Raw genomic sequence first — 25,268 nt, forward strand, 5'->3', positions numbered from 1 at the left:
TAGAATAAAAAATATGTTTAGTCATTTATAAAATGCTATGGTTGTTATTAAAATAGTTTGCAACTTTAGTTTGTTATAAAATATCACTAAACTTTGTTGGGATTTTGTAATGTGTAAAGTGTAAAGTTTTGTAAAGTGAAGGATACAATGCATGGAGTTGACAGATTTTCAAGTTCAAGAACTGCACTCATTTTCTTTCAACAGATATCAAGAAGTTGTCATTCTTGATTTATATAGACTTGAATGGTATAGCAAAAACTATTTTCCTACCTGAACATTTAGTTTACATATTGTTTCATCCTATTCATACAAGAAGAGTGCTATTGAGCTTAATTGACAGTTTGAATCTGGTATTCACATATATAGACATTGGAGAAGAGCAAAACTGATGGCAACATGTGCTGAGTTGTTTTAGTTTCATTCTTGTTGAGATTGGAATGGGAATATGGATACTGTTTAGAGAGGGAGTAAAAGGTTGATTGAACAGGTTTGGAGATGTACAGATTTATCTGAAGGTGTTTCATTCTTTCAAATGGGAATGACCACTAGAAGATAAAAATGTAGAAGAAGACCTCTAATGTTTTTTTAAGTGGATACGCACAAATTTGAAAAGAGCAATTCCAGTACTAGTTTTGGTGTATGTTTATTTAACCTTGTATTTGTTCCAGTGAACAGATGAATTTATAGGTAGACCCATTCATTTCCTTCAGGACAGAAAGTTGTGTTTTCATCTAATACTAGAGAAAAGGAAACTGCCCACAGAAGAAAGGAACTGTTTTCACTAGTAAGGAAAAGATGGTTTAGATAACTGTAAAGCTAAAAGTTTATTCTGTTTTTCCTCATGGATAATTTTCTAAAGCAGGTAATTTTTTTGGTATAAATTATAAGTGCTTACACTGAAGTCTATTGAGGTAGGACAAGAAAATTTCTTTCTTCTGGTTAAGGAAAGATATTTGTCGTGAAAAGAATGTCTGATTTTGAATTACAGTGAGATAACTTCTTATTTTGGAAATGATTTTTGAATATATTGGAAAGCTAAGTTGCTAATCCTAGAAAGGATTTACAAAGAAATTTGTTTAATTTTCGTTGTTTCTTCTGGTTAAGGAAAGATACTTGTTTTGAAAAGAATGTCTGATTTTGAATTACAGTGAGATAACTTCTTATTTTGGAACTAATCTTTGAATATATTGGAAAGCTAAGTTGCTAATCCTAGAAGGGATTTACAAAGAAATTTGTTTCATTTTCGTTGTTAGAAAACTATTTTTAATTCCTGTGAATTAGTGAGAGTTTCTCCCTCATCATGGAACCTTTTACATGAATTTTATCTAAATATTATATTTGTACTAGCCCCCCCCCCTTCAATTCTTCTTCTGTCATATTGTCAAATCTCTCTCCACCTATTATTGTCTGTGCTGTGTTAATTACCATTGTTGTCTGTGAGTTAATATCAGGGGCATCTTGGGAATTATTAACGGCATCACTCGACAAATTCTTCCAGCATACATTAACCATTTCTGGTTTCGATTCGTCCATTGCTCCCTTGATGAATACAATTGCATCTGTAATTGTGAATGATTTCCAGCATTCCAGGACTCCAACATCAGCAGAATCCTCAACCATTGCATGAATCATATCGAAAACCTGCCGAGCATATGAGATTTTGAAGCATCTAATGACGCCTTGATCAGGGTGCCCTGGAGTGTTGCCTATTATCAATAAAACTTTAAATGGTAATCCTTCCCTCTCCAAGTATTTTTTCACCTCTGGAATAAAACATCGATGGAACCATTCCATAAATAACACGGCCGTAACCCACTCTTTTGGATTTTATTGCTAAAAAACAGGCAGACAACTTTTGTTTTTAAGGGCATGTGGATTCTGTGCTCGGTAAACAAGACCAGGTTTTTTTTTTAATTATATGACCAGCTGTGTTGCCACAAAGTACTAGCATCAGTCTGTCCTTAAATGCTTTAAAGCCTGGTGCTTGCTTCACAGTTTTATGGATGTAGGTGCTTTGGGGCATTTTCTCCCAAATGAAGCCTGTTTCATCACAATTAAAAACTTGCTTAGGATTTTTCTTTCTCTCAATTTCCTTTCTCTCAATAATTTTTTAAAATTTTGCTGGGAACAATGCAGCAACTTTCTCATCAGCTGATGCAGATTCTCCCATATTTTTTATGTTTTTTTAGATTAAACCTGGTTTTGAATCTATGCAACCAGCCCTTGCTTGCTGTAAATGACTTTTCTTCTTCTTTTTTTCCTCTTCTGTTTCATCTTGCAGCCGCATGTCTTCATATAGGATCAATGCATTTTGTCATAACGTGCTACCGTCAGTAGGAATCCTTTTTCTTGTCATGTCTTTCATCCACAAATTCAGAGCTTTCTCTACCTTGAGTAATGCCTTATCATGCACTGTACCTGTAACATTTGCAGATTTGGGTGCATTCGAAAGACTGGCATGAATTTTTTCTTTGTTCTTCAACACTTCACATATTGAAGATTTGTTTTTATTATAGATCTTGGCAACAGTAGCAATTCGCTTTTTATCTACTTCAGTCATATTGATAATCTTTGATTTTTCACTAATACTTTGCACTTCATGTCTTCTCTTTGGTTTTGAAGTCATTTTTAAATTTTTCACAGTTTATTTGCTTGAATTTAAATGCAATTTTTAATTGCAATGACAGACAATTGACTGCTTTCTTCAACAATTCAAGTAAAACTAAACAAGAACAAATGCACGTTTAAGTCCACACGCCTAGCAAAACAAGTGTGTTTTGACAAGTTTCAGTTTCCACGTATGCATGTTTCAACCGGCGCAGCACTTGACTATTTCGCAAGCTTTTTTCGAACCACGGATAAGTGAAACCGTTGATACTGAAACTACTGATACAGGGGGCCTACTGTACACCCTCGTATGTTAGTTGTCATGTTCTAATCCATGATACTGTATAACATTACACATATGATTGGGTTTCTCATTTTTTGATATATATTTTATATGGTAAAAATTATATATATATATATTTGTTGTTTATTTGTTTGTTTAAATTTGAATATAAGTTAAACTAATATTATTATAATATAATGAATATTATATTATTACTATTATTATTATTATTATTATAATTAGTGCTTTTGAAAACTGTTTTATAGGTTATCCAGTAATGATAAAAGCTTCTGCAGGAGGTGGTGGAAAGGGTATGAGAATCGCATGGAGTGATGAAGATGCTTTGTAAGTTAATTCATTTTGCACTAAACAGTTTGTAATATTCAGCAGAGCAATATATCTGTTATCCTCCTCGTTCCCTGTGATGGTATTAATTTTTATGTGAATTCTGCTCATGAAAGATGGTAATTTATAGTTCACTGGTATTAGCATCGTGTTTAGATACACTGGAACACTTGTGCTGCTGACCAAACATGGGCTGTTTGCCAAGCCACTTGAAGTCTTCAGTAAGCAAGATGGTGGTTTCACAACAGATGGAGAAAAGTGATCACAGTTGGTTTAATGAATATTATAGATTCATCGTTGAATTAAATGCTGGTGCTTTTTGATAATACTATTTTGATTAAAAATAAAACAATTTGATTATTTTGAATAATTATTGAGCACTTAAAACATTCATGTGAGGTTGATTTTTTTTCATGTATGCTGCATCTGGCTAGAGCTCATTTATCCATATAATACATCATTTTGTGCTGAAAGATTTTTAACTTGGTTATATTATGTATTCAAGATACAAGTAATTTTATATAAACTTGGTTTTTAATCCTATTTCCCAAGTAAGCAAACAGACAAGTATGTCAAGTTTGCGCCTGCATGTAGTGCAAGATTGAGGCAACTTGTGGTAAAGGTGGATTAAGCTCCGATCATTTTCTGTGTATTTTTCCCCTAATGCAAAGCACATCCCCCTGCAGAGATGTATGATGCTATGCAATAAAGGCAGTCACTACCCAGACCAGTTTAGACCTCTCTTCAGTGGGAGCTAGACCTGATATACAAAGGTTGAAGTGATGCAGAGATTCAGAAAGCTATACAAGCAAATCAGTTCAAAGCAGTTCCCTTCAAAGTATTTTGGGGTAGGAAAAACACAATGGAAGTAAATAAAGGACAATTTTATGAGAGTATAATCACAAGTTGATGCATGGCAGATAAGGACACAAAGTACTCAGAAATAATGAGGGTAGTTTTACCTGAGTATTGGCCAGATGATTTTGCCGTGAACAAGAATTGCAAGATCTGTGTGATTTGTTTTCTCTGTGTTATCATGAGGTCATTCAGTCTTATAGGGATTAAGCACAGTGGCGGTAAGCATGTGTCAGACGCCATAAAGGAACTTCTGAAGTGTGTTGAAACAATACCAGTGAACAATGCAGGGTGCGACACCAACAAGAAATGCGCTCTTGGTTGAAAATGTCTTATCTTTGCTGACAGTAAATAGTTGTGGTCCACCAATTTCTCAGTGAGCTCCTCTTCCATATGTTAAATGCTGGTGTCCCAAGGAAGAAACAGTGCCCTTGCTTATTGTAAAAAGAGACTTGATGCAGAGACAGACAAATCGAAGGAAGCCCTGTGGAAACTATTGTAGACCTTCTGCAACTGTTAACTAAGGGTAAATCCTGATGTTTTTGTGCACTTTCTTGTACATTTCACTAATTATATTTCAAATTTAATTTACTGATATGATAGGGTTACCATATGTCAGCATTTATGTGGACATGTCCGCATTTTGATACAGAAAATATCTATTTGCATACATTTTCGAAAAAACCCCATTTTGTCCGCATTTCTGTGGGAGCATTTTAGATTTTTCCCCAGGCGTTTCTCCTGTGTTGGTAACATTGCCTAAAACAAGAATGCAGGAGATTGGTTATATTATAGAACAATTGAATCAATTATCGAATCGAATTGCTCTTTTAGTTATCTGCACTCGTTTTTTTACAACTTTTCGCTCTTTCTCGCCGGGGCTGGCCTCATGTTAATGGCATTACTGCGTGCTTAGTGCTATGATAGTGGTGGTGTTTGAAGTGGAAATCAAGACGCAGCCTTAGTTTTGTTCATTCTTAATTAGTATTAATGACCTTATTAAGTAAGTAAGATATTAAATTGTCAAATTATATTAAAATTAAAATATATACCACGTTTTAGGTTTACATAACCGTTATGTAGGCCTACCTAAACATTACAATATAATTTTATATCATCTTACTTATATTTATTTCAGATTATCTGGAGGATGTCTGAAGCTAAAAGAAAGTGCTCTTTCAATGATAATCATAGGGAAAATTTCCGTTTCAAAGTTTTCTTTGAAATGGAAATGGGAGGCTGAATGTATTGTATACAGTTCTGATACGTACCTTTCGGTTGCACAGCATGGGATAAGAGACTTGGAACTACATGCAAAAACAGAAAAGCATTTAAAGTGTGTTAGGGGACAGAGTTCAACAGGAAAATTAAGTGATTATTTTATCAAGCCAAATTCAGAATTGGAAGACAATGTAAGTGCTGCTGAAGGGGCCCTTGCATATCATAGTGTTGTTCATCACAACAGTTACAATTCCATGTGTGCAATGCAGTGGGATGCCCTGCACACATCATTAATAATTGCATCCAACATAGTACAGACCTGCTTGACATTGACCTACAAACTTTAATAGTTAAAATATATAATTACTTTTTAATATACACTATCCGTGTAGAGTCTCTCAAGGAGTTCTGTGAGTTTGTGGATATAGAATACCAGCAACTTTTAAATCACTGTAAAACACGATGGCTATCCTTGTACCCTGCTGTTCAAAGACTAATTCAAATGTATCCATCTCTTAAATCATTCTTTTTATATCAAAATAGACACCACCAGCTGTAATAAAGAACTTTTTTGAAGACCCTTTCAGTGAAATCTATCTGTGACATTTGCAGTCTCTAATTGATGTGTTCCATTCACATATTAGCAGGCTAGAGAAAGAAGACAATTCCCTTATTGATGTAATGGAAATACTATCTTCATTACATGATCTTCTGCAGGAAAGGAAAAATGAACATTTCATACCATTGAAAGCAAAGGACATGTTGGAGAAAATGGAAAGTGACAACTTCAAATCTGGGGTAAAAAAGTTTTGGTGTAATGTGGAAACACTCTGTATAGGGTGTTTAGACTATTTGAACATGTGGATGCAACAATTTAATGAATTTTCCTATTTTAAGTGGCTAGGTTTTAAAGAACTCTCCTGGGAAAGTGTAGAAGAATGTATACACTTCTTGATGGAGCGAGGTGTGCAAGTTGACAGCAAATATTTTGACCAATTTTCCAACTTGGAGAGATTTGTTGCTTCATATGATGGAAAAGAAGCGTCATGCCAGAAAAATCGGTATGACTACATTGAATTCTGCAAGAGTGAAGAACAGTACAATGAAATTATAAAGATGGCTCAGTTTCTGTTTGCATTTCCATGTCACAATGCCACTGTTGAAAGACTCTTTTCATTAATACAAGCTCAGTGGACCCAGGAAAGAAATAGACTTACCATAGAATCTGTGAAAGGACTAGCTATAGTTAAATTTAATTACAGACATTTTACATGTAAAAATATGTTCGACTATTTGTGTTGAAACAAAGAACTGCTAAAGAAAATTAGGTCTAGTGAAAAATATGCATGGGCTGCAAAGTAATGTATGTAGTATGATAAGTCTAATTCTTTTTCATGTAGGCCTACTCTTGTTTCATAAGACTTATGATGACACTTAAAATCTCATATTTTTGTGATCATTAATTAGATGTGATCATATTTTTGATCACATCTAATTAATGACCACAAACATCTAACACAAAAATAAATACATATGTTTGAAATCTTTACAAAGGTAAAGATTTCAAACATATGTATTTATTTTTGTGTTAGATGTTTGTGTCTGAACGAGTTGGTCAGGCAATGGGGTGTCAGCATTTTGGCATTTTAGAATATGGTAACCCTAGATATGAGTAAACGCATATGTTTGTCTATCTTAAATTGAATTATCTTTTTAATATGTTAGAAGTATTATATTAATTTGTCATTTTGTATCTGCATTTGTATTTGTATTTAATGTTTCTGGTGGTGTGGAAGAGAAGACCTGATGGCTTTAACTCCACAAGAATAAATAAATAAATAAAATTAAAAAAAATGTTGTGACAATTAGCAATATCCTCACATTTATGATCCTTACTTTAAGGCCCCAAGGTTATTCGTTTAGAATTTAACTACTGCCTAGACCTATCTGGAGTATACCAGGTCATTTGCAGTTGCAAACTGTCCTGCTATCACCAAACAGGCAGGACAGCCAATATCAGGATATCCAAACATAAGGACCACTTTCAGTTCCACCAATACAGCCACTCAGGACTTGCTGACCATGCATTGGACACCCACCACAGAATACGCTGGAAGAAGGCCACCTTATTATACTGTAGCAAGTACAAGTATGAAAGATTATTCCTTGAATTAGCCTCAGCTCTGAAAATTTCCAAACTTCAACAAATTTGGGTGCATGAGACTGCCACAAGGAAGCTTACATTCTAAGATCATCAGCCCAACAGCCAACTACCCAATTTAGCCCACTAAGGAACATCTTTTAGGACTGTAGGACTGACTTCAGTTGCCTTTCTTCAGCCTCATTTGTTTAGTGTGAGTGCCTGCATGCACATATCATTGTTTTGTGATCCCTGAAGGTGGCATTGTAACATTACCGAAATATAGGTAGTTACTAATTAAAGTTTTTATAATTAATAAGTTACTTTGTCATTTCCTAAAAAATTAGTAGTATGTCTAACCAACATGTAAGCCAGAGGTAGCCAACTACGCTTCCTTTTGGAACTAAAATAATTCTGGTAAAACTTAGAAGAGCTGCAACCTTTGACCAATGCAATGGTACTTTGACCAATGCAATGGTACAACCTCACCATGCTCACACTAACTTAAGTAGTTAGTGTGAGCATGGTGAGGTTGTAACGAGCTTGTAAGAACTACTTTGACTAATTACACACCTAATTTTAAGTAGCTTACTAGTCTTCTACTAGTAAATAAGTAACTAAAATTATTGTGTTTCAACTTTAAAATTATTCTAATTGTTCCAAATAAACGTCATTTAATGTGTTTCAAATTAAACCTTTTTTTATTGCAGTAATTTTTATTAACCCTGTTTTTCTCTCTCTCTTCTCTTTTTTTTTTTTAATTTTTCCTGGTAGATCATGAAGAGCCATATGATGTGCGTGGATGCAAGCTGCATGCGGCTTGCAAGCCACATTGTAGCCACCCCTGGTATAAGTTTATCTATAAGAATGTCTTTCAGAGTTATTAGTATAGAATATTTCCTTCCACTAAAAAAAAAAAAAAAAAAAAAAAAAAAAAAATTCAATATTTGTTCATTGACATATTTCAGAGAGGGATTTCGATTTTCATCTCAAGAGGCAGCATCAAGTTTTGGTGATGACAGATTATTAGTAGAAAAGTATATTGATAATCCAAGGCATATTGAAGTTCAGGTTTGTATGTTGTGTGAAAATTACTATTTATATATTTATTTATTTTTAAAACTCTTTATTTGGTTTCTATTTGTTTGATGACAAACTGAGCAAAATTCTTTTATCAGCTGGCACTTGAGAGGATGTTTTTTTTACAATACAAATAAATCACATACAGTCAGATATTGACTTATGACATATGCAATTTACAATTGATCATACTTATACAAAGGTGTGCTAAAAAGTTGTGAAAATCACCATGAAGGCATTGAGGTACATGACATGTTTTTCTTATATATCCTAAAAGAAGAAGAACAAATTATTACAATTTGATGAAACATTGGGGTTAAAGGGGTGTCGAGGTACATTCTTTCTTGTGGTTATATCATTTGCTTTAATATCATTTTTGTTTTAGGGTGTTTATCAGAGCCTTTCAGCCCCCCCCCCCCCCCTTATCACTAAGATCCCATTAACATGCTAACTGAATATCACCTCATTCCTGCAATCCATAGACCAGGGTGGTATTGCTGCCACTTAGGGTGAAAAATCCCTTAAAGACTTTGGAATGTAATATCTTGAATTGTACAAAGAATGTAGATGCTGCATAGAGTGAGCTGACAGCAGAGTGCATGAATAGTGTTTGGAAGAAGCTACTGATAATATATGTTCATACATTCACAAGGTTCAACAAAAATAAAACATTACAAGGCTTGTGATAAGATGGTACTGCAAGATTTAGAGTCGTTGGGGGTAAACTATGAGAAGAAAAGTTTGCAAATGAAGTCCTTATAGAGTCAGAAGCACAGAAAATTTTAGAAGAAGAGAGGAAAAGGAAATAGAACACAAAGAAGAGGCTGATTCACCCTCCCCCCCACAAAAAAAAAAAAAAAAACTAGGAGAGTCATTTTTCTGGTTAATAAAGCAGTTGGTTGTTGAGGAAATGGATTATAACCATGGAGAATTATTTAGCAAAGTAGATAGCATGAATAAAGGCTACATAAACAGGCTGAATAAACAAATAAATAAATGAATAACGGCTACTGCATGATGTGCAAATTATTAATTAACCCCACTCCTATTATCATATTTGTTATTCACTATGATTTCATTCTGAGCACCATCATTGATGTGTTTTACCTTCTTTTTTGCACTTCTTCACTCTCTTCCTATGCAAGTAATATTCATAAAGACTCTGACTGATTTACATTTTAAAATAGAATGTGATTCATGAACAGAGTTTGTGAAGCTGTGAGTTGGGATTTTGTAAGAAATAACAGTTATGGTTTAGATGGATTAAGTAGTTGTTCCCATTGTTTAATTGGTGGGCCATAAATATTGCCAAATTGGAATTTTTTTAAAAATAGACATTCAGTTGTATTTTGTGTTCTGTTGGTCATACATTTCTGATTTTTTCTTTCTTTCTTTTTTTTTTATTTCTTTTTTTTTATTTTGACATACGCCAATTCCCACTGCTGACCCTGTTCTTGAGGCCATATCAATTGTCGCACCCACAAAGGTTGCAAATGCCATCCGTGCTATGAAAAACCACAAGGTGATCAGGCTTGATAATATTCCCATAGAAGTCTGGGAAACAGTAGGACACAGGGATGGAGTTTTTGATAGGACTGTTCAACAAATACATCATGGAAAACGAGATCTCATCTGACTGGCATACTAGCACTACAGTACCCATTTGAAAAGGCAAAGGTGACATTACTGTCTGCACTAACTACTGTCCTACTTGCTTCCTCTGCCACATCATGAAGACATCATCATCAAATTCCTGCCATGTACCCTCAAGGGGTGTACAGGATATGACAGTACTACATGAAAAAATTACATCATTACTAACTTCCTATCTACAATTTTCCTCCAAATCAGTCTGTTACTTGTCAAGACTCCAACATTATCAGATCTTACATTTCTATCGTCTAAGGCACTTTGTACCGTATCAATCCACCTATATCTTGGTCTTCCTCTGGGTCGTTTTCCTGCCAACCTGGCAGAGAACACTTGTTTTACTAATCTTTCCTCTCCCATTCTATTTAAGTGACCATACCACTTGAGATTAGCTCTGCTAACGCATTCCTGGATGATGACAATGTCAAGTTCTTTCCTAATATCCTCATTTTTAATATGATATTGCCATTGATGCCATCTGTTCACGCCTCTAATCTTTCTCAGGACTCTCATATCTGCGGTCTCTAGTCTTTGGTCAAGTGTTTTACTTCTAACCCAGATCTCAGATTCATAAGTTAAAACTGGTTTGAACACTGTCTTGTATACAGCTAATTTAGTGTTCCGACTAATTTCTCTCTTATTCCATATGAATTTATTCAATTGACTTCCCACCATACCAGCTTTGCTGATTCTGTTCTCTATTTCTATATTTAATTTACCATCTTCAGTAAAAATCGTGCCTAAGTAGCTGAAATGTTTTACTTGTTCCACAGGTTCTCCATTCACAACACAGTTGACATTTTCAATGATTCTGCCTATTTTCATTGTCTTTGTCTTTTTATTGCTGACCTTCATACCATATCTATTACAACAGCTATTCAATTTAGTCAGAGAATCTTGCAGACTTGTAGCAGATTTATTTAGAAGTATAACATCATCTGCATAAAGCAAAGAGCTGACATTAACATCTCCAATTTTGATATCAGGTTTAACACCACTTTCCTTCATAATGTGATCCATATAGATAATGAATAACAGAGGGGATAATGTACATCCTTGTCTCACACCAGATTTAACATTAAACCATCTTCCTGTACTTCCTACAATTCTAACTGCTGACATACAACTCAAATAAAGACTAAGTATTGCTTGATATAATGCCCCATTGACACCATATAACTGCAGCGTATTGAATTGCTTCTCTCTTGGCACCTTTCATATGCCTTTTCCAAATCGAAAAAACTGAAATACAGATCTCTGTTATATTCCCATGCTTTCTCGACTATTTGTCGTAAAGTGAAGATCTGATCCTGACAGCCTCTATTTGGCCTGAATCCAGCTTGTTCTTCACCAAGCTTTTCTTCCACAATTCTTCTCTACCGTTTCTCAAGTATACTTGCATAGATCTTGCCAGGAACACTCAGTAAGGAAATACCTCTGTAATTCTCACATTCAGTTTTATTTCCCTTTTTATATATGGGTACTATGAGAGCTCTACTCCAATCATCGGGAATTCGTCCCACTGTCCAGGCTTTCTGAACTATGCAGTGCAGCCACTGTAAGACTTTTATACCACCATACTTCAGCATTTCTGGTCGAATATCATCTACTCCTGCTGCCTTTCCACATTTCAAGCCTTTGATGGCTTTTTCTACTTCAAATATGGATATGTATTCCTGACTGTATGCCTGTTTTGTTTTTTTTTTACCACTGTGCTATCACTGCTTGTTTCATTTAGCAATTTTTCAAAGTAATTACTCCATACTTCAGAGATATCTTTTTCTCCTGTTTTCATGTCACCTTTATCATCTCTATCTCCTTTTACAGCACTCTTTCCTCCATTCCTAAGCTTCTTCAACAACCTCCAGAATATTTTGCCACCTTCTTGATATTTATTTTCTATATTCTTGCCAAAGTCCTCCCACGACTTTTGTTTAGCTAGTTTTACACACTTTAGCTTTCTTACATTTGTCTCTGTATTCTGTTAGAGTAAAAGCTGACTTATTTGCCAGGAACTTTTGATATGCTTTCTTCTTTTCCTTCACTGCCTCTTTAACTTTCTGTGTTCACCAGAGAGTTCTGATTTTTTTATCCTTGCACACAACCTCACCACATGCCTCTCTGGCAGAATCAATCAATGTTTTCTTCAGAGTTTGCCACTGAATCTCCAAGGTTTGATTCCTGTTCTCAAACTCTTTCATTTTCTTTTCAATAATCTTTATGTATTTTAGTCTGCAGTTCACATCTGAGAGCTGCTCAACTTTTATTCGCTTTAAAACTTTCTTACATGTTATTCTTTTCAATATGAAATTCAATTTTATCCTGCTCAAGACTAAATAGTGATCACTTCCAATTTCAAATCCTCTGTACACTCTGGTGTCCTGCACCAGGGAGAAAACATCACTATCAACAATAACATAATCAATGAGACTTTTCTTATTCCTAGCCTTTTCTCTCCATGTGAATTTGTGCACATTTTTATGCTGGAACATGGTGTTAATAATAACCAATCCATGTCCCGAGCAGAAATCCAACAGATATTTGCCATTATTATTAGCTTTGCTCTTTTCTCCAAATTTTCCCAAAATATTTTTGTATGTCTCACAATCATTTCCTACTCTGCTATTTAGATCCCCAACAAGGACCAATCAGTTGCTTTTTCTAAAGCCTCAAAAAATTCCTCCACTTCTACCTTAGTAGAACCTTCTGTGGGACCATAGGCTCAAATAAGTCTCATTGTCCAGTTCCCCATTCTGATATGCCCAAATCACTCTACTTGACACTGCCTGCCATTGAAGAAGATGGGCCTCGTATTTTGTGTTAAATATACTATGGCTACTCCTTCTTTTCCTTGATTGTCATTGCCTGAATATAACATTTTGTATTTATTGCTCAGAAAGATCTCACCAGTTTTGGTCTTTTTTGTTTCAGTCACCCCTATTATGTTGATCTGGTACTTATCTAATTCCTCAGCTAGCTCCATTTCTTTGCCATTCAGGCTTCTTACGTTGATAGTACCAATCTTTAACTCTGGTGATGTTGATTTGGGGTTTGTTTTCAGATTTGTTCCAGTAGCTGACTTTTCGCTCTTTGCCCTGGTTCCCTGGCGAAAACAACGGGTACCTTGTTTAACCGGGTGACGCCCTAGCCGGCATGAAATTTTGTCATGTTGTACCGTCATTTTTTTATTTTGGTTTAACCAATAAAAATACAATTTGGTCGGCTAAATCCCAAATTGCCAGCCCATCCTCGTTCGTTCAGTATCAAAGTAGATACCCAACAGGGTGCACCACGAGAAGGTGAGGATTGGACATTAGGTCAGAAGCCCTGGTCGGTTCTCCGCATTCCTTTAAAGGCTATGTGGAGGTCTCCTCTCAGTTATACAGCTTTGACCCTTAAGCACCCCAATCATGAAGACTTTTGAACACATAATCGATACCCGTTTAAGATACGTTTTTACTATATCACCAAATCAATGTGACTTTGTAAAAGGTTGTGGGATGGCAGATGCATTCTGCCTACTAATGGAAAATCACAGGGAGAAAAGTAAGACAGTCCACATGGCCTTCCTGGACCTGGAGAAGACATTCGATTAGGTCCCACATGAACTGATTTGGTAATCTCTATGCACCATGGTATCTCTGAAGCCTATATATATGCTGGGTACAGTTCCTCTATGCTAGCACTGCTAGTTCCATCTGCTGTGCTGCTGGTGTCACCAAACCATTTAACATTCAGGTAGGCATCCAACAAGTTTCTGTCCTATTATCATTTCTGTTTATCCTGTACATGGTGACTGCAGACCTGCAACAACCTAACCCATGGACCTTACTGTATGCCAACAATGTCCTTCTGGCCCACAAGTCCAGAGCAGAACTTGATTTACTAGTGAACAAGTAGAAAACATGACTAGACGACTTCGATTTGTGTTAACCTAAAAAAAACTGAATATTTAGAATGTGGCACCCAAACAGATGGTACAATTCTAGTAACTGGGACTGAACCTAATAAGACCCCTAACTTTCAGTACCATAGATCCTGTGTGACTTCTGATAGGTACCCTCCTAGATGCCAGAACATGTATTAATGCTGTCTAGCTGAAACGGTGCCAGGTCACTGGAGTCCTGTGTGGCAAGAAAATACCCTGGTGTTTCAAATTCAAGATCTTTCGCACAGTCATCCAATCAGTTGCAATTTATATAGCAGATTGCTGCCCTGTAACAAAACAGCACGAACAGGCACTACATGTAATGGAGATATGGATGCTCTAATGACATTAGGATACACACGACCAGACCATATTGCAAATTATGATATTCGGAAACTCTTGGTGTTGATGCAATCACAGAGAAAACGAGAGAAGCATGCCTACAACAGTATGGACGTGTGGGCAGGGCTAACAAGGAATCTGTTGCAGAACAGGCCCTTACTTTTAGCCCAGATGGCCGATGACCTAAAGGATGCCCAAAAAAGCGATTGGATGGACAGCCTATACGAAGACGTGGGGTTGATGGGTGTGTGCCCTACTGAATGAAATGGGTGGCCAAATGCAAAACAGCAGACCCTAAACCAAGTGGGACATAATACTTGGAAGAAGTAGGTTAATGAATAACTAATAATAAGTTTCCTCAGTTATACCTTTGCATTGTTTTATGTATAAAACACCATGTGGATCTTATTTTAAATCAATTCATTGTTCGCATTCTACCTTGTAATTAACTACCATTGCCACTGATGATGTCCTGTAATAATCAGGCTGAAATATAGGCTTTAAATGAATATTATTTCATTATTTCGTGTTTTTAGTATCTCCATAGCTCAGTTGATACAGACGAAGCCCTTTGGTTAGAAATACCCAGGTTCAATTCCCGTCACTGATGTGAGGAACCTTTGTCTGGTCTCTTTCGATGAAAGGTGAGTTAGTCAGTCTCATACAGAGATAAAGGGGTTTTTTTCACCCAGAAACTCAGGTTTTTCATCCCCCAGAACAGGCAAACCAGCCCAGTGAACAAACGCATCTAGAGACATAGCACACCAGGAGGCATGGGGGCTAACCACCTTATCCTTGGGTTGCGGTTGCAAAGTCCAAGTATGGTTGGAAGATTGTGGGCGCTTAAGTGCATGTTAGGACCACGGATGATCATTGTGTTTTTGTGTGAATTAAAGACATGCTAATAATTAAAAGACACACTTTTTACATTGTCCAGGAACTTGACTCTGGAGTCTAAACAACTTTTCCATGCTTCAAAACTAGGCAGTAAAATTCATCTCTCACATAAGTGTAGTCACAAACATCCATGCCGTGATGGGATTATCTTGAATCAACTCCAGTGTGCTTATTCAAGAACAGTTATTTAACCACTTAGCCAACATGACTGGCAACTTTATTTTATTTCATGATGGGTAATGTCAGAAGTACCACATAGCTCTATATTTCGGCACCTGTGAGGCATGGTGTGGCTGATTATGTTGCAATAGTTATTTCCTAGATTGATCGTTTATTTCCTTATGCATCAGCATCAGGTTTATTTCAGAAACCAACTTGCAGAACTGTTTTTCTGTTATATTCTTGAATGGAGGAGGTATTGGCTTTAGCATGGTCTTGTAAAGTGCCACTCATGCTGAGACATTCTTCGATAACACCCAGATCAAATCATAGAGAGAAAGAAAGAGATTGTTGAGTTGAAATGGCAGACCTTGTTCTAGACCAAACCTACACCTAAACCATCGACATCTGTGAAGGCTAGATATCTAAACTGCCCATTTAGACACTTCATCCTGAAGCCCTTGTACTACTTTAAATGCAAAAAGTATGGCCATTCTCAAACTGCCTATTGAGGCTCTGCCATCTGTGCTTGATGTGGCAGTAAAGTACATGAGAACAAGGACTGTGAGAGCAAATATCAAAATGCACTAATTGTTGATGTAATCAAAGCCACGAGGGTAGTCTGAGAAGTTCTTGGCCTCGACCATAGATGGCAACACTATCAGCGATAGATTTTTTTTCTAAGTTGGTATATCTGTCAAAAGCATCCATGTGAAATTGCAAGTCATTCTATCAAGTAATTTGTTTTATACAGCTGTCTGAAGCAAAAGTGTTGTCTGTATCCTGTGAAATGGATAAAATCAAGTATCATGTGGTCATAAAATTCTTTGTAAAAGAAGGTTTAATGTCAAAAGAAATTCATTTGAAGATCATAAAAGTTTATGGGCATTCTTCTCCTTCGTTTTCGACAATTGAGAAATGGGCTACTGAGTGTAAACACGGCCGTACCAGCCTTGAAGATGTTTCACGTCAAGGATGTCCAAAAAGTGTAACAAAACCAGAAATCATTGATCAGGTGCGCGATATTGTATTGGATGACCTGCCAGTCAAAGTGCGTGAAATTGCTGAGACTATAGGCATTTCAAAAGAGCATGTAGGATATATTTTGCATGAAGAAATGGAAATGAAAAATCTTTGCGCAAGATGGGTGCCATGCTTGCTCACAGCAGAACAAAAAACACACTTGCATGAAAATCTCTGAACAGTGCTTGGAGCATTTTAACAAGAATAAAACTGAGTTTGATTTTGTGCATCAATTTATTACTATGAATGAGACTTGGATTTACCATTACACACCAGAATCCAAACAGCAGTGAAAACAGTGGACAGAAGTCGATTGTTCAGTGCCAAAGAAGACAAAGTCGGTTCCATCAGCAGGAAAGGTCATGGTATTGGTGTTTTGGGATGCTGAAGGCATTTTGTTTATTAATTATCTTGAAAAGGGTAAAACAATAACTGGGGAATGTTATTCCAATCTTTTAATCCTAGACGAAAAAATTCGGTAGAAAAGACTCAATTTACAGAAGAAAAAAATTATCTTTCATCAGTACAATGCACCTTGCCCACAAAGGTGTTTTGGCAATGAGAAAATTAAGGGATCTGCACTATGAATTGTTGGAACATCCACCCTCTTCCCCAGATTTGGCTCCCTCCGACTTCTATTTCTTCTCAAAACTAAAACTCTTCCTTGCTGGTCAGTGTTATTCTTCGAATCAAGAGGTGTATTGGTCTTAACGGAGATTATGTTGAAAATAAAAATAATTTTGAAATTATAAATTCATTTTTTCATTTTAGGCTGAGAACTTTTCAGACCACCGTCGTTTTTTGCATGCTTTATGTATGATTCTACCATTTCTTCGTGTTCCATTGGTTGTTGTATGATTTCCTGCTATTTCTTTTATTTCCTTACAACTTTTTTTTTGTCTACTGATTGTGAGAATATTGCTGTGAAATTTATTTGTTATTGTTACTCCCTGATAACCAAGAATGTAAAAATTTCAGTTATCATGGTGTAACAAGAAAATAAAAATATAAAATCCTATGTAAGTAGCTAATACAAGATATTTAAAGACAGAAAATATGCTTGCATCCAAGAAAATTAATTATTGCAGAAATTGTTTAACTAAAAAAAAAAAAAGGGATTCTTATTACAAAAAAAAAAGGATATGGAAAAAATAGGTTAAGTAAGACAAAGAAGATTAGAAATAAGAATTTGTATGTGAGAGGCTAGTTTAACATTCGAAAAGAGGAGATTAAACTAATATTGAAGTAGATTCTAAAAAAGGGATTAATTTAGTATAGAGGCTAGCTTAAAACAAATGACGATTGCTCAGGGTCAATTCCCGAAGTGAGACGTCGTCACGTGAGAGTCGCGTGCAAGAGACTGTAGCATGTTTTGGGCAGAAAAAACATGACTTTAATTGGTGAATGAGATTGACTCCAGTAGGGGTGAAGAATTTTCATATAGGTAACAAGGGTTTTCCTGAGTGATGGCGTAGGAGTTATCTCCGTCCGACGCAACAAGGAAACAAAGTGTGCGGGAATTCGATCCCGTATTCCTATTGCAAGAGACGAGGAACGCCGTATAGTTACAAGAAGGAAGGAATTGTCTATGTATCTCATCATCCAGTACTCGTATCGAGGGAAAGAAAATCTATACAGAAATCCGTGCCCACGTGATGAGTTCCATAAAAGAAAGTTTAATAATTGTAGATAGGGACACAACATTATCATGAAGGTTTTTAGCTTAAGCTGGGAATTTTCCATAATTCGTCGTAGCACATTATAGTGTTGTTTGCTATTGCACACATCTATTGTACAGGATGATTCTGAATTATTGTTGGGGTTTCAGTGGTCTGCAATAAAACTAATAAAAATAAAACTGTTTACAGAATATGAAATTGTAACTCAAAAAAAGTGTTATTACTATAGAATCAATACCTCAGAATGCTAAACAACTTCGACATTGCACACCTTTTTTGGCATGTAAGATGTCCAAGCGATAATCAGTTTCCCTCCAAATGTTCTCCATCATTTGCAGTGTTACTGTTTCTATCGTAGCAACAATTCTGGTCTTTAGTTCATTGAGGGAGGTCACAGGTGTGTGGTAAACAGTGGCTTTTACGTCTCACTACAGGAAGAAATAAAGTGGCATAATATTGGGTGAGTGTGGACACCAGGAATCATTCCACCACACCCAACCCATGCATGTTCCATCTTGCTAGAACACCACATTTGTGTGATGATCTTCCAACTTGGGTAACAGATACAGCTGTGACAACATATCTAGATAGCTCACCACTGTCGCTGTTTTTTCTGCAAAGAAAAAGGGTCCCAAAACTTCTGAACATGACAAATCATATCAGACATTCACCATTGGACTACCTCTTTTGAATACTAGAATGACATGATTATTTTCTGATCCCCATATTCTGAAGTTATGACAGTCCTTTGTCATATTTGCCCTCCCTGATGTTCAAAATGTTGCTCCATCACTAAATATAGATCTATGAAGGTGATTTGCCCAAGACTTTTGACAAAATGTCTTGGGCAAATTGGAAACATCTGCAGTTTGTAGGCACGTAGTTGAAGGTGATCATGAACAACCCTTCCAAACAGTTGTTTGTGGTATACATAACTGCAGACAAGCTCGCCTGGTTGATTTTTGTGGGCATCAGTAAAATTCTTCCTGGATTTAATCAACATCTTCCTGTGAAGTGCTCAATCTTCCTGCTCCATTTTGGCGCTGAACACTACCAGTCTCTTGAAATAGTTTTAACCAATGTCAAATAGCATCATCTAAAGGTAGATGTTTTCCATGCTGAGTTCTGCAACGATGTTACATTGTTTCAAAAAATCAAAGCACACACACATTGCTTTCTCTTGAACAGTCTCCATTTTAAAGTATGATGTCATATATCTCCCAGACATCAATGAGTCGAGTACAGTGTTGGCAAATAAAACTTCTTGAGTTACACTTTCATATTCTGTAAGCAGTTTTATTTTGTTGTTTCTAGTTTGAAAATTCTAGGTCATAGAAATCCCAACAATAATTTAGAATTACTCTGTATATCCCTCTAGATTTGGGATTAATCACACATTTTTTCTAGTTGCTTGTCATTATTTTAATTTGATTGCTATTATTCATTTTGAAGTTGATTATTTATTTATTGATTTATTTTTCCATGTATTGGTATTCACAACAGGATAACTTTGTATCAATGCACTTTATTATTTTTTTGTCATCCTTTCCTTTTTCTCTCTCTTTATCACTATTAAATAATTCCTCTGAATTGCATTGAGTCTGAGGAGTCATCACTTGTTGATTCATATCCTTCTCCATTTTTGCACTTTTTATCACTTTTATTCCATTTAGAATTTGTTTCCTTTTTAGTTATTTCTGTTTATAGTCATTTTTTATTTATTCATCTTTTCTTTCTTTCTTTCTTTTTTTTTTGTGGATGCTAGGTTCTCTTGGATATCTAGCTTTTATGTTTCATCTTCTCTGAGTTTAGATAAGTGTTCTGACAGCATGAGTCATATTTTCCATATGTAAGTAGCAAAATGGGACATCACTGTTGTTACAATACTCTGGATTTAAGACAGATGCAACATTTTTCATTGGGATGGCAAGTATAATATACTTGACAAGAATTATATTCTTGTTTGCATCCTTATTTAACCAAGGCATGAGAAAATTGTGCCTGAAATATATTCATGGCTAGACTACTTACATACAGAAAGAGAGAGAGAGCAGTTCACTTCACATCATGTTATACTTTCTATCCTGTAATGCACTGCACTTTTCATTTATGTGTGAGATGCCATGCATTATGATGAGAGTTGCTATCCAGAGTGGTTTTGACCATTATTGTGGTCTTTGTCAGTAAATCTAGACATGTTTACTGAAAACTGCCTAGAATATTTCCAGTTGATGATGAGAAACACTTTAAAGCTACTTTAAATTTAGTGAACCTTTATTATTATTATTACATAACACCTCCAAGGAGTCCATGGACTCATCGAGGAAGGGCACTTGCTCTACAACTCTCTGTCTCCATCACCAGCTCCATCTACAACGAACTACACCAACGGCATCTATCGCCAACCACCACCACCACTAGTATTTTCACAGACAATCACAAACATCCATGGTTTCTGCAGGATTTGAACATGCAGCCTTTTGACTGGAGAGCAAATATGCTAACTACTCGGCCAGCCTGGCTGGCTTTAATGAAAAGTATTAAGAGTTCTGGGCAAAGTTAATGTGTTTTGCAGTAAAATACCACATAACTCTTTGAGTTGCTGTGGTATTTTACTGCTTACTACTTAATTTTACTGCTTAACACAATTTATAGGATCAACAACTGTTTGAGATAAAAATCTTAATAATAAAATTCTATATTTTGACCTTTGCATTAAGGTCATCTTTAGAAATATATGCATCTATATACAACTTCCCCGTTACAGTAAATAGCAACATACCATAGTAAGCAACATCACATTTAAAATTACTTAATCTTCCTAACATGACCTCTTGTGGTTAAATTAAAATAAATAAATAAAAGATAAAATTAAATTGAAAGAATAATGGCTAACATAAAATTTATATAAATTATGTATAAATTGTTTGACCAATGTATTTGACTTAGAGTCCTTTATATATATATATTAAAAAAAAAAGAGGGGAGGAATGGCAGGCACGAGGATATCCTCTTGGCTTTTAAAGTTATTTTTATTTTCATGTTGTGATTATCTGATGTTAAATCTTTCTTTCTTTCTTTTTTTTTTTTTTTTTTGTTGTGGAGATCAGCCTCATTTATGTGAGGTACTCTGGGCATAAGGATACTATTGTCAGGACTGTATATGTGTAGTTTAAAATTTATTTTGAACTACATGAGATATTTAACTCATTATTATGAGATATTTAACTCATTATTTTTGTTTAAATTAGAAATTAGATTGTGAAATTAGAGGTGTTTCACATGACTCTAAATTTTCTTTCATCCCATTTTCTGGTGTGGTGTAAAAGTTGAGTGCCTTTCCATTTATTTCTATGGAAGGCGTCTAGTTCCTGGTAGAAAATGCTTGTTTCTTCATGGTGGATTAGGCAGATATGGTTTTGGTGTCTTTTTTTCCCCTCTGATATCAGCTATATATCCAGTTTCACCAATGTATGGATACATGTACATTTAATTTGGTATACTCCTGGATGTCGATGGTGGTGGGGAGAAAGGGGATCTTCAGATGTGCTGAATAAATGTCTTAGTTTAGTAGCAGGTTTAAAGGTAGTTTTTTATGCTGTATTTCTTTAGATTTCTACTTGTTTTTTTTCCTGATAGATCTTTAATATTTGGGTTAGATATAGCTTTGTTGAACTTGTTTTTATTTCGTTGTGTTATTTGTTTGTTTAGCATTTTGTCAGTATTTTGAACTTGTCTGGACCTTTGGTGGTAGAAGTCTATATGTACAATCTGACCTGTATGTGTAGGTTTGTAATAAATGCTAAACCAGACACAGTTCAATGGAAGGCAAGTTACAAGTAGATCCAAGAATGGTAAAGAAGTTTTGTTTTTGAAAGTTGTGAATGGAAATAGAATGTATGCACTTGTGTTGTTTGTTTAAATGTTCAAAGGAAAGTGTTCAAAGTTTGTTGGTTGTGTGGTGAAATTATGAATATATCATCAGCATATCTAAGCAAAAGCTTTGATTTTACATTTACAGATTTAAGAGCTTTCTGCTCAAGTTTCTATAAACAAGTTTGCAATGGGAGAGTAGGTTGGGGGGGGGGGGGAGAGTGGTGAGCTTGTGACTGTCCTTTCTTTTTGAAGGTAGAAATTGTTTTGCCATGGAATAAGCTGACTGTAGCATGTGGACAAAGAGGGCTTGTGGTAATTTGTTTTGAAGAAGGAGAATTTTGTTATTGATTAGGATGTTTGTAATGATGACAGTGATGTCAAAGCTTACAAAGAGATCCTGGTTATCTGAAATCTAGTCCTTAATTTGGTAATAAAGTGCTGACTGCTTTTTGTCTTTTTGTGTAGGAGGGGAAAAGACCTACAACTCTACTAGTGTTGCTGCTAATTTCTTGGTTAAGTCATTAAGGAATTGACAGTCTTACCCATGTAAGACTGTCAATTCCTTCAGCTACTGGTCTCAGTGTTAAGTTATCTTTGTGGATTTTGAGGAGGTCATAGATTCTGGGCGATCTTGAATAATGTGTTATTCAAGAATGAAGAATGATGATTGAATAATGTGTTATTAATTTTTTCCAATCCCAGATAGCCAGGAAGTAACCTCCTGGCCATCTGTAATAATTTTTTGGGTTTGTTTTTTAGTATCTTTGTGGGGTTGTAATTGACAGCTTTGAAAAAATTGGTATCATATACCAGTAGGTTTATCTTTTGTATGTAATCTTCTCTATTTAGGATAACTATTGTATTACCTTTTGTTGGTTTTTGTGACGAGTAACTTCTTATTTGTTTTTAGTGATCTTATTGCTGCTTTATCTTCCTTGGTTATATTTTCCAGGGGGATCTGATGTTTCTTAATAGGATACTTATGTAAAGTCTGATTTTGTCTGCTACAGCAATTTTAAACCTATTTCAATATGTATATGTTTAATTTGTCAACTGTTCAAGTATCAACTGCAAAATTTAGACTTTCGTTGTATAGCAAAAGTTCTCCATTAAAATTATCGGTTGATAGAATAACAGCAATATACATCATTGATTATGTATATTGCTGTTATTGTTGTTACTTATCTTTGTTGTTGTAGCTTTCCAAATTTGGAAATGAGATGTTCTTTGTCTTTGTTCAGGGGAAAAAGTGGTCATGTTGTCAGCAATTCTTTCTGGTATTTCCCAAATGACTGGATTAAGTAAATCAGCTAACACCTGTCAGAGTTCTTTTTGCTCTTGGCAGTTGCTAAATTCTTTCATTTTTCTTGGATCTGTTCTCTTAGCAGAACTTTCTCTATGTGCAAATAAAACTGAAGGACTAACTTCTTTCTTGGATTGATGCAATTTGGAATTATATTGCTGTCTTGGCATCTTTTTAGAAATGTTAAGATGGTTAATGAGCTTAGAAATAAACATTTTTTGCTCTCCATAGTAGCTGCATTGCTTTTGGGTACTCATTCAACGTATGCTCACAATAGAAATAGAAAAACAAAATTTCTTACCATTCTTGGATACACTCATAACTCGCCTTACATTGTACTGTCTCTCATTTTGCATTTATCAAAAACCTACACATACCAGCTGGTTTGTACACAGACTCCTATCACCATGCAACACAAAAACTAGAAATAATGAATACTCTTAAAAAGAGAGCAATAACAGTTTTCTCAAATGAGAATGAACCTCAAACCACACACACACACACACACACACACACACACACACACACACACACACACACACACACACACACACACACACACACACACACACACACACACACAAAAACTGTAATTCATCAGAACTAACTTTGTTATAAACATATATAGTACCAAAATAACTGACAAAATACTGAACAAACATATAACACACCAAAATAAAATCGATTTCTACCTTTAAACCTCCTACTAGTTAGTAGTACATCTCAAGATGCTCCCCCCCCCCACACACACACACACATACACTGCTCAAGCTAAATTCAGTTTTCATGTAACCTTCCATACATTGGTGAAAATAGATGCATAGTTGATATCAGAAAATAATAACACCAGAATCATATCTATTTCATCCATCATGGAGAAATAGTCCTTTGAATCTGTACACTGGAGTGGAAAGGCATTCAACTCAATGTCACTAGAATGTGGTATGAAAAATAATTTAAAGAAGCATGTGAAAACAACTCTAAAACAACCTAATTTATACCAAAATGACAGACTAAAAATCTCAAAGTTCATCATCATCATCATCAAATTCCTGCTATGTACCCTCAAGGGGTGTACAGGATATGATAGTACTACATGAAAAATTTACATCATTAATAACTTCCTATCTACAATTTATCTTCCAAATCAGTCTGTTACTTGTCAAGACCCGAACATTACCAGATCTTATATTTCTATCGTCTAAGGCACTTTGTACCGTATCAATCCACCTATATCTTGGTCTTTCTCTGGGTCGTTTTCCTGTCAACTTGGCATAGAACATTTGTTTTGCTAATCTTTCCTCGCCCATTCTGTTTACGTGACCATACCACCTGAGATTAGCTCTGCTAACGCATTCCTGGATGCTGACAATGTCAAGTTCTTTCCTAATATCCTCGTTTTTAATATGATATTGCCTCTAATCTTTCTCAGGACTCTCATATCTGAGGTCTCTAGTCTTTGGTCAAGTGTTTTACTTCTGACCCAGTTCTTGGATCAATAAGTTAAAACTGGTTTGAACACTGTCTTGTATACAGCTAATTTAGTGTTCCGACTAATTTCTCTCTTATTCCATATGAATTTATTCAGTTGACTTCCTACTATACTAGCTTTGTTGATTCTGTTGTCTATATTTCCATATTTAATTTACCATCTTCAGTAAAAATCGTGCCTAAATAGCTGAAATGTTTTACTTTTTCCACAGGTTCTCCATTCACAACACAGTTGACATTTTCAATGATTCTGCCTATTTTCATTGTCTTTGTCTTTTTATTGCTGACCTTCATACTATATCTATTACAACAGTTATTCAATTTAGTCAGAGAATCTTGCAGACTTGTAGCAGATTTATTTAGAAGTATAACATCGTCAGCATAAAGCA

General features: G+C 35.4%; 1 protein-coding gene across 1 annotated transcript in view; it reads left to right on the forward strand.

Moving 5' to 3' along the window:
- The window catches only part of LOC150094469 (propionyl-CoA carboxylase alpha chain, mitochondrial-like), a 559,741-nt gene that overhangs the window by 196,822 nt on the left and 337,651 nt on the right, over positions 1-25,268 (forward strand). The window contains exons 8-9 of the mRNA XM_090412316.1: positions 3,157-3,235; positions 8,420-8,522. Coding sequence (XP_090268442.1) covers positions 3,157-3,235; positions 8,420-8,522 — 182 coding nt within the window. The remainder of the gene's footprint in view (positions 1-3,156; positions 3,236-8,419; positions 8,523-25,268) is intronic.

The sequence above is a fragment of the Typopeltis vanoorti genome, chromosome 22, assembly GCF_054136105.1.
Source record: "Typopeltis vanoorti isolate ZY-2024b chromosome 22, IOZ_Tvanoo_1.0, whole genome shotgun sequence".
Lineage (NCBI taxonomy): Eukaryota > Metazoa > Arthropoda > Arachnida > Uropygi > Thelyphonidae > Typopeltis > Typopeltis vanoorti.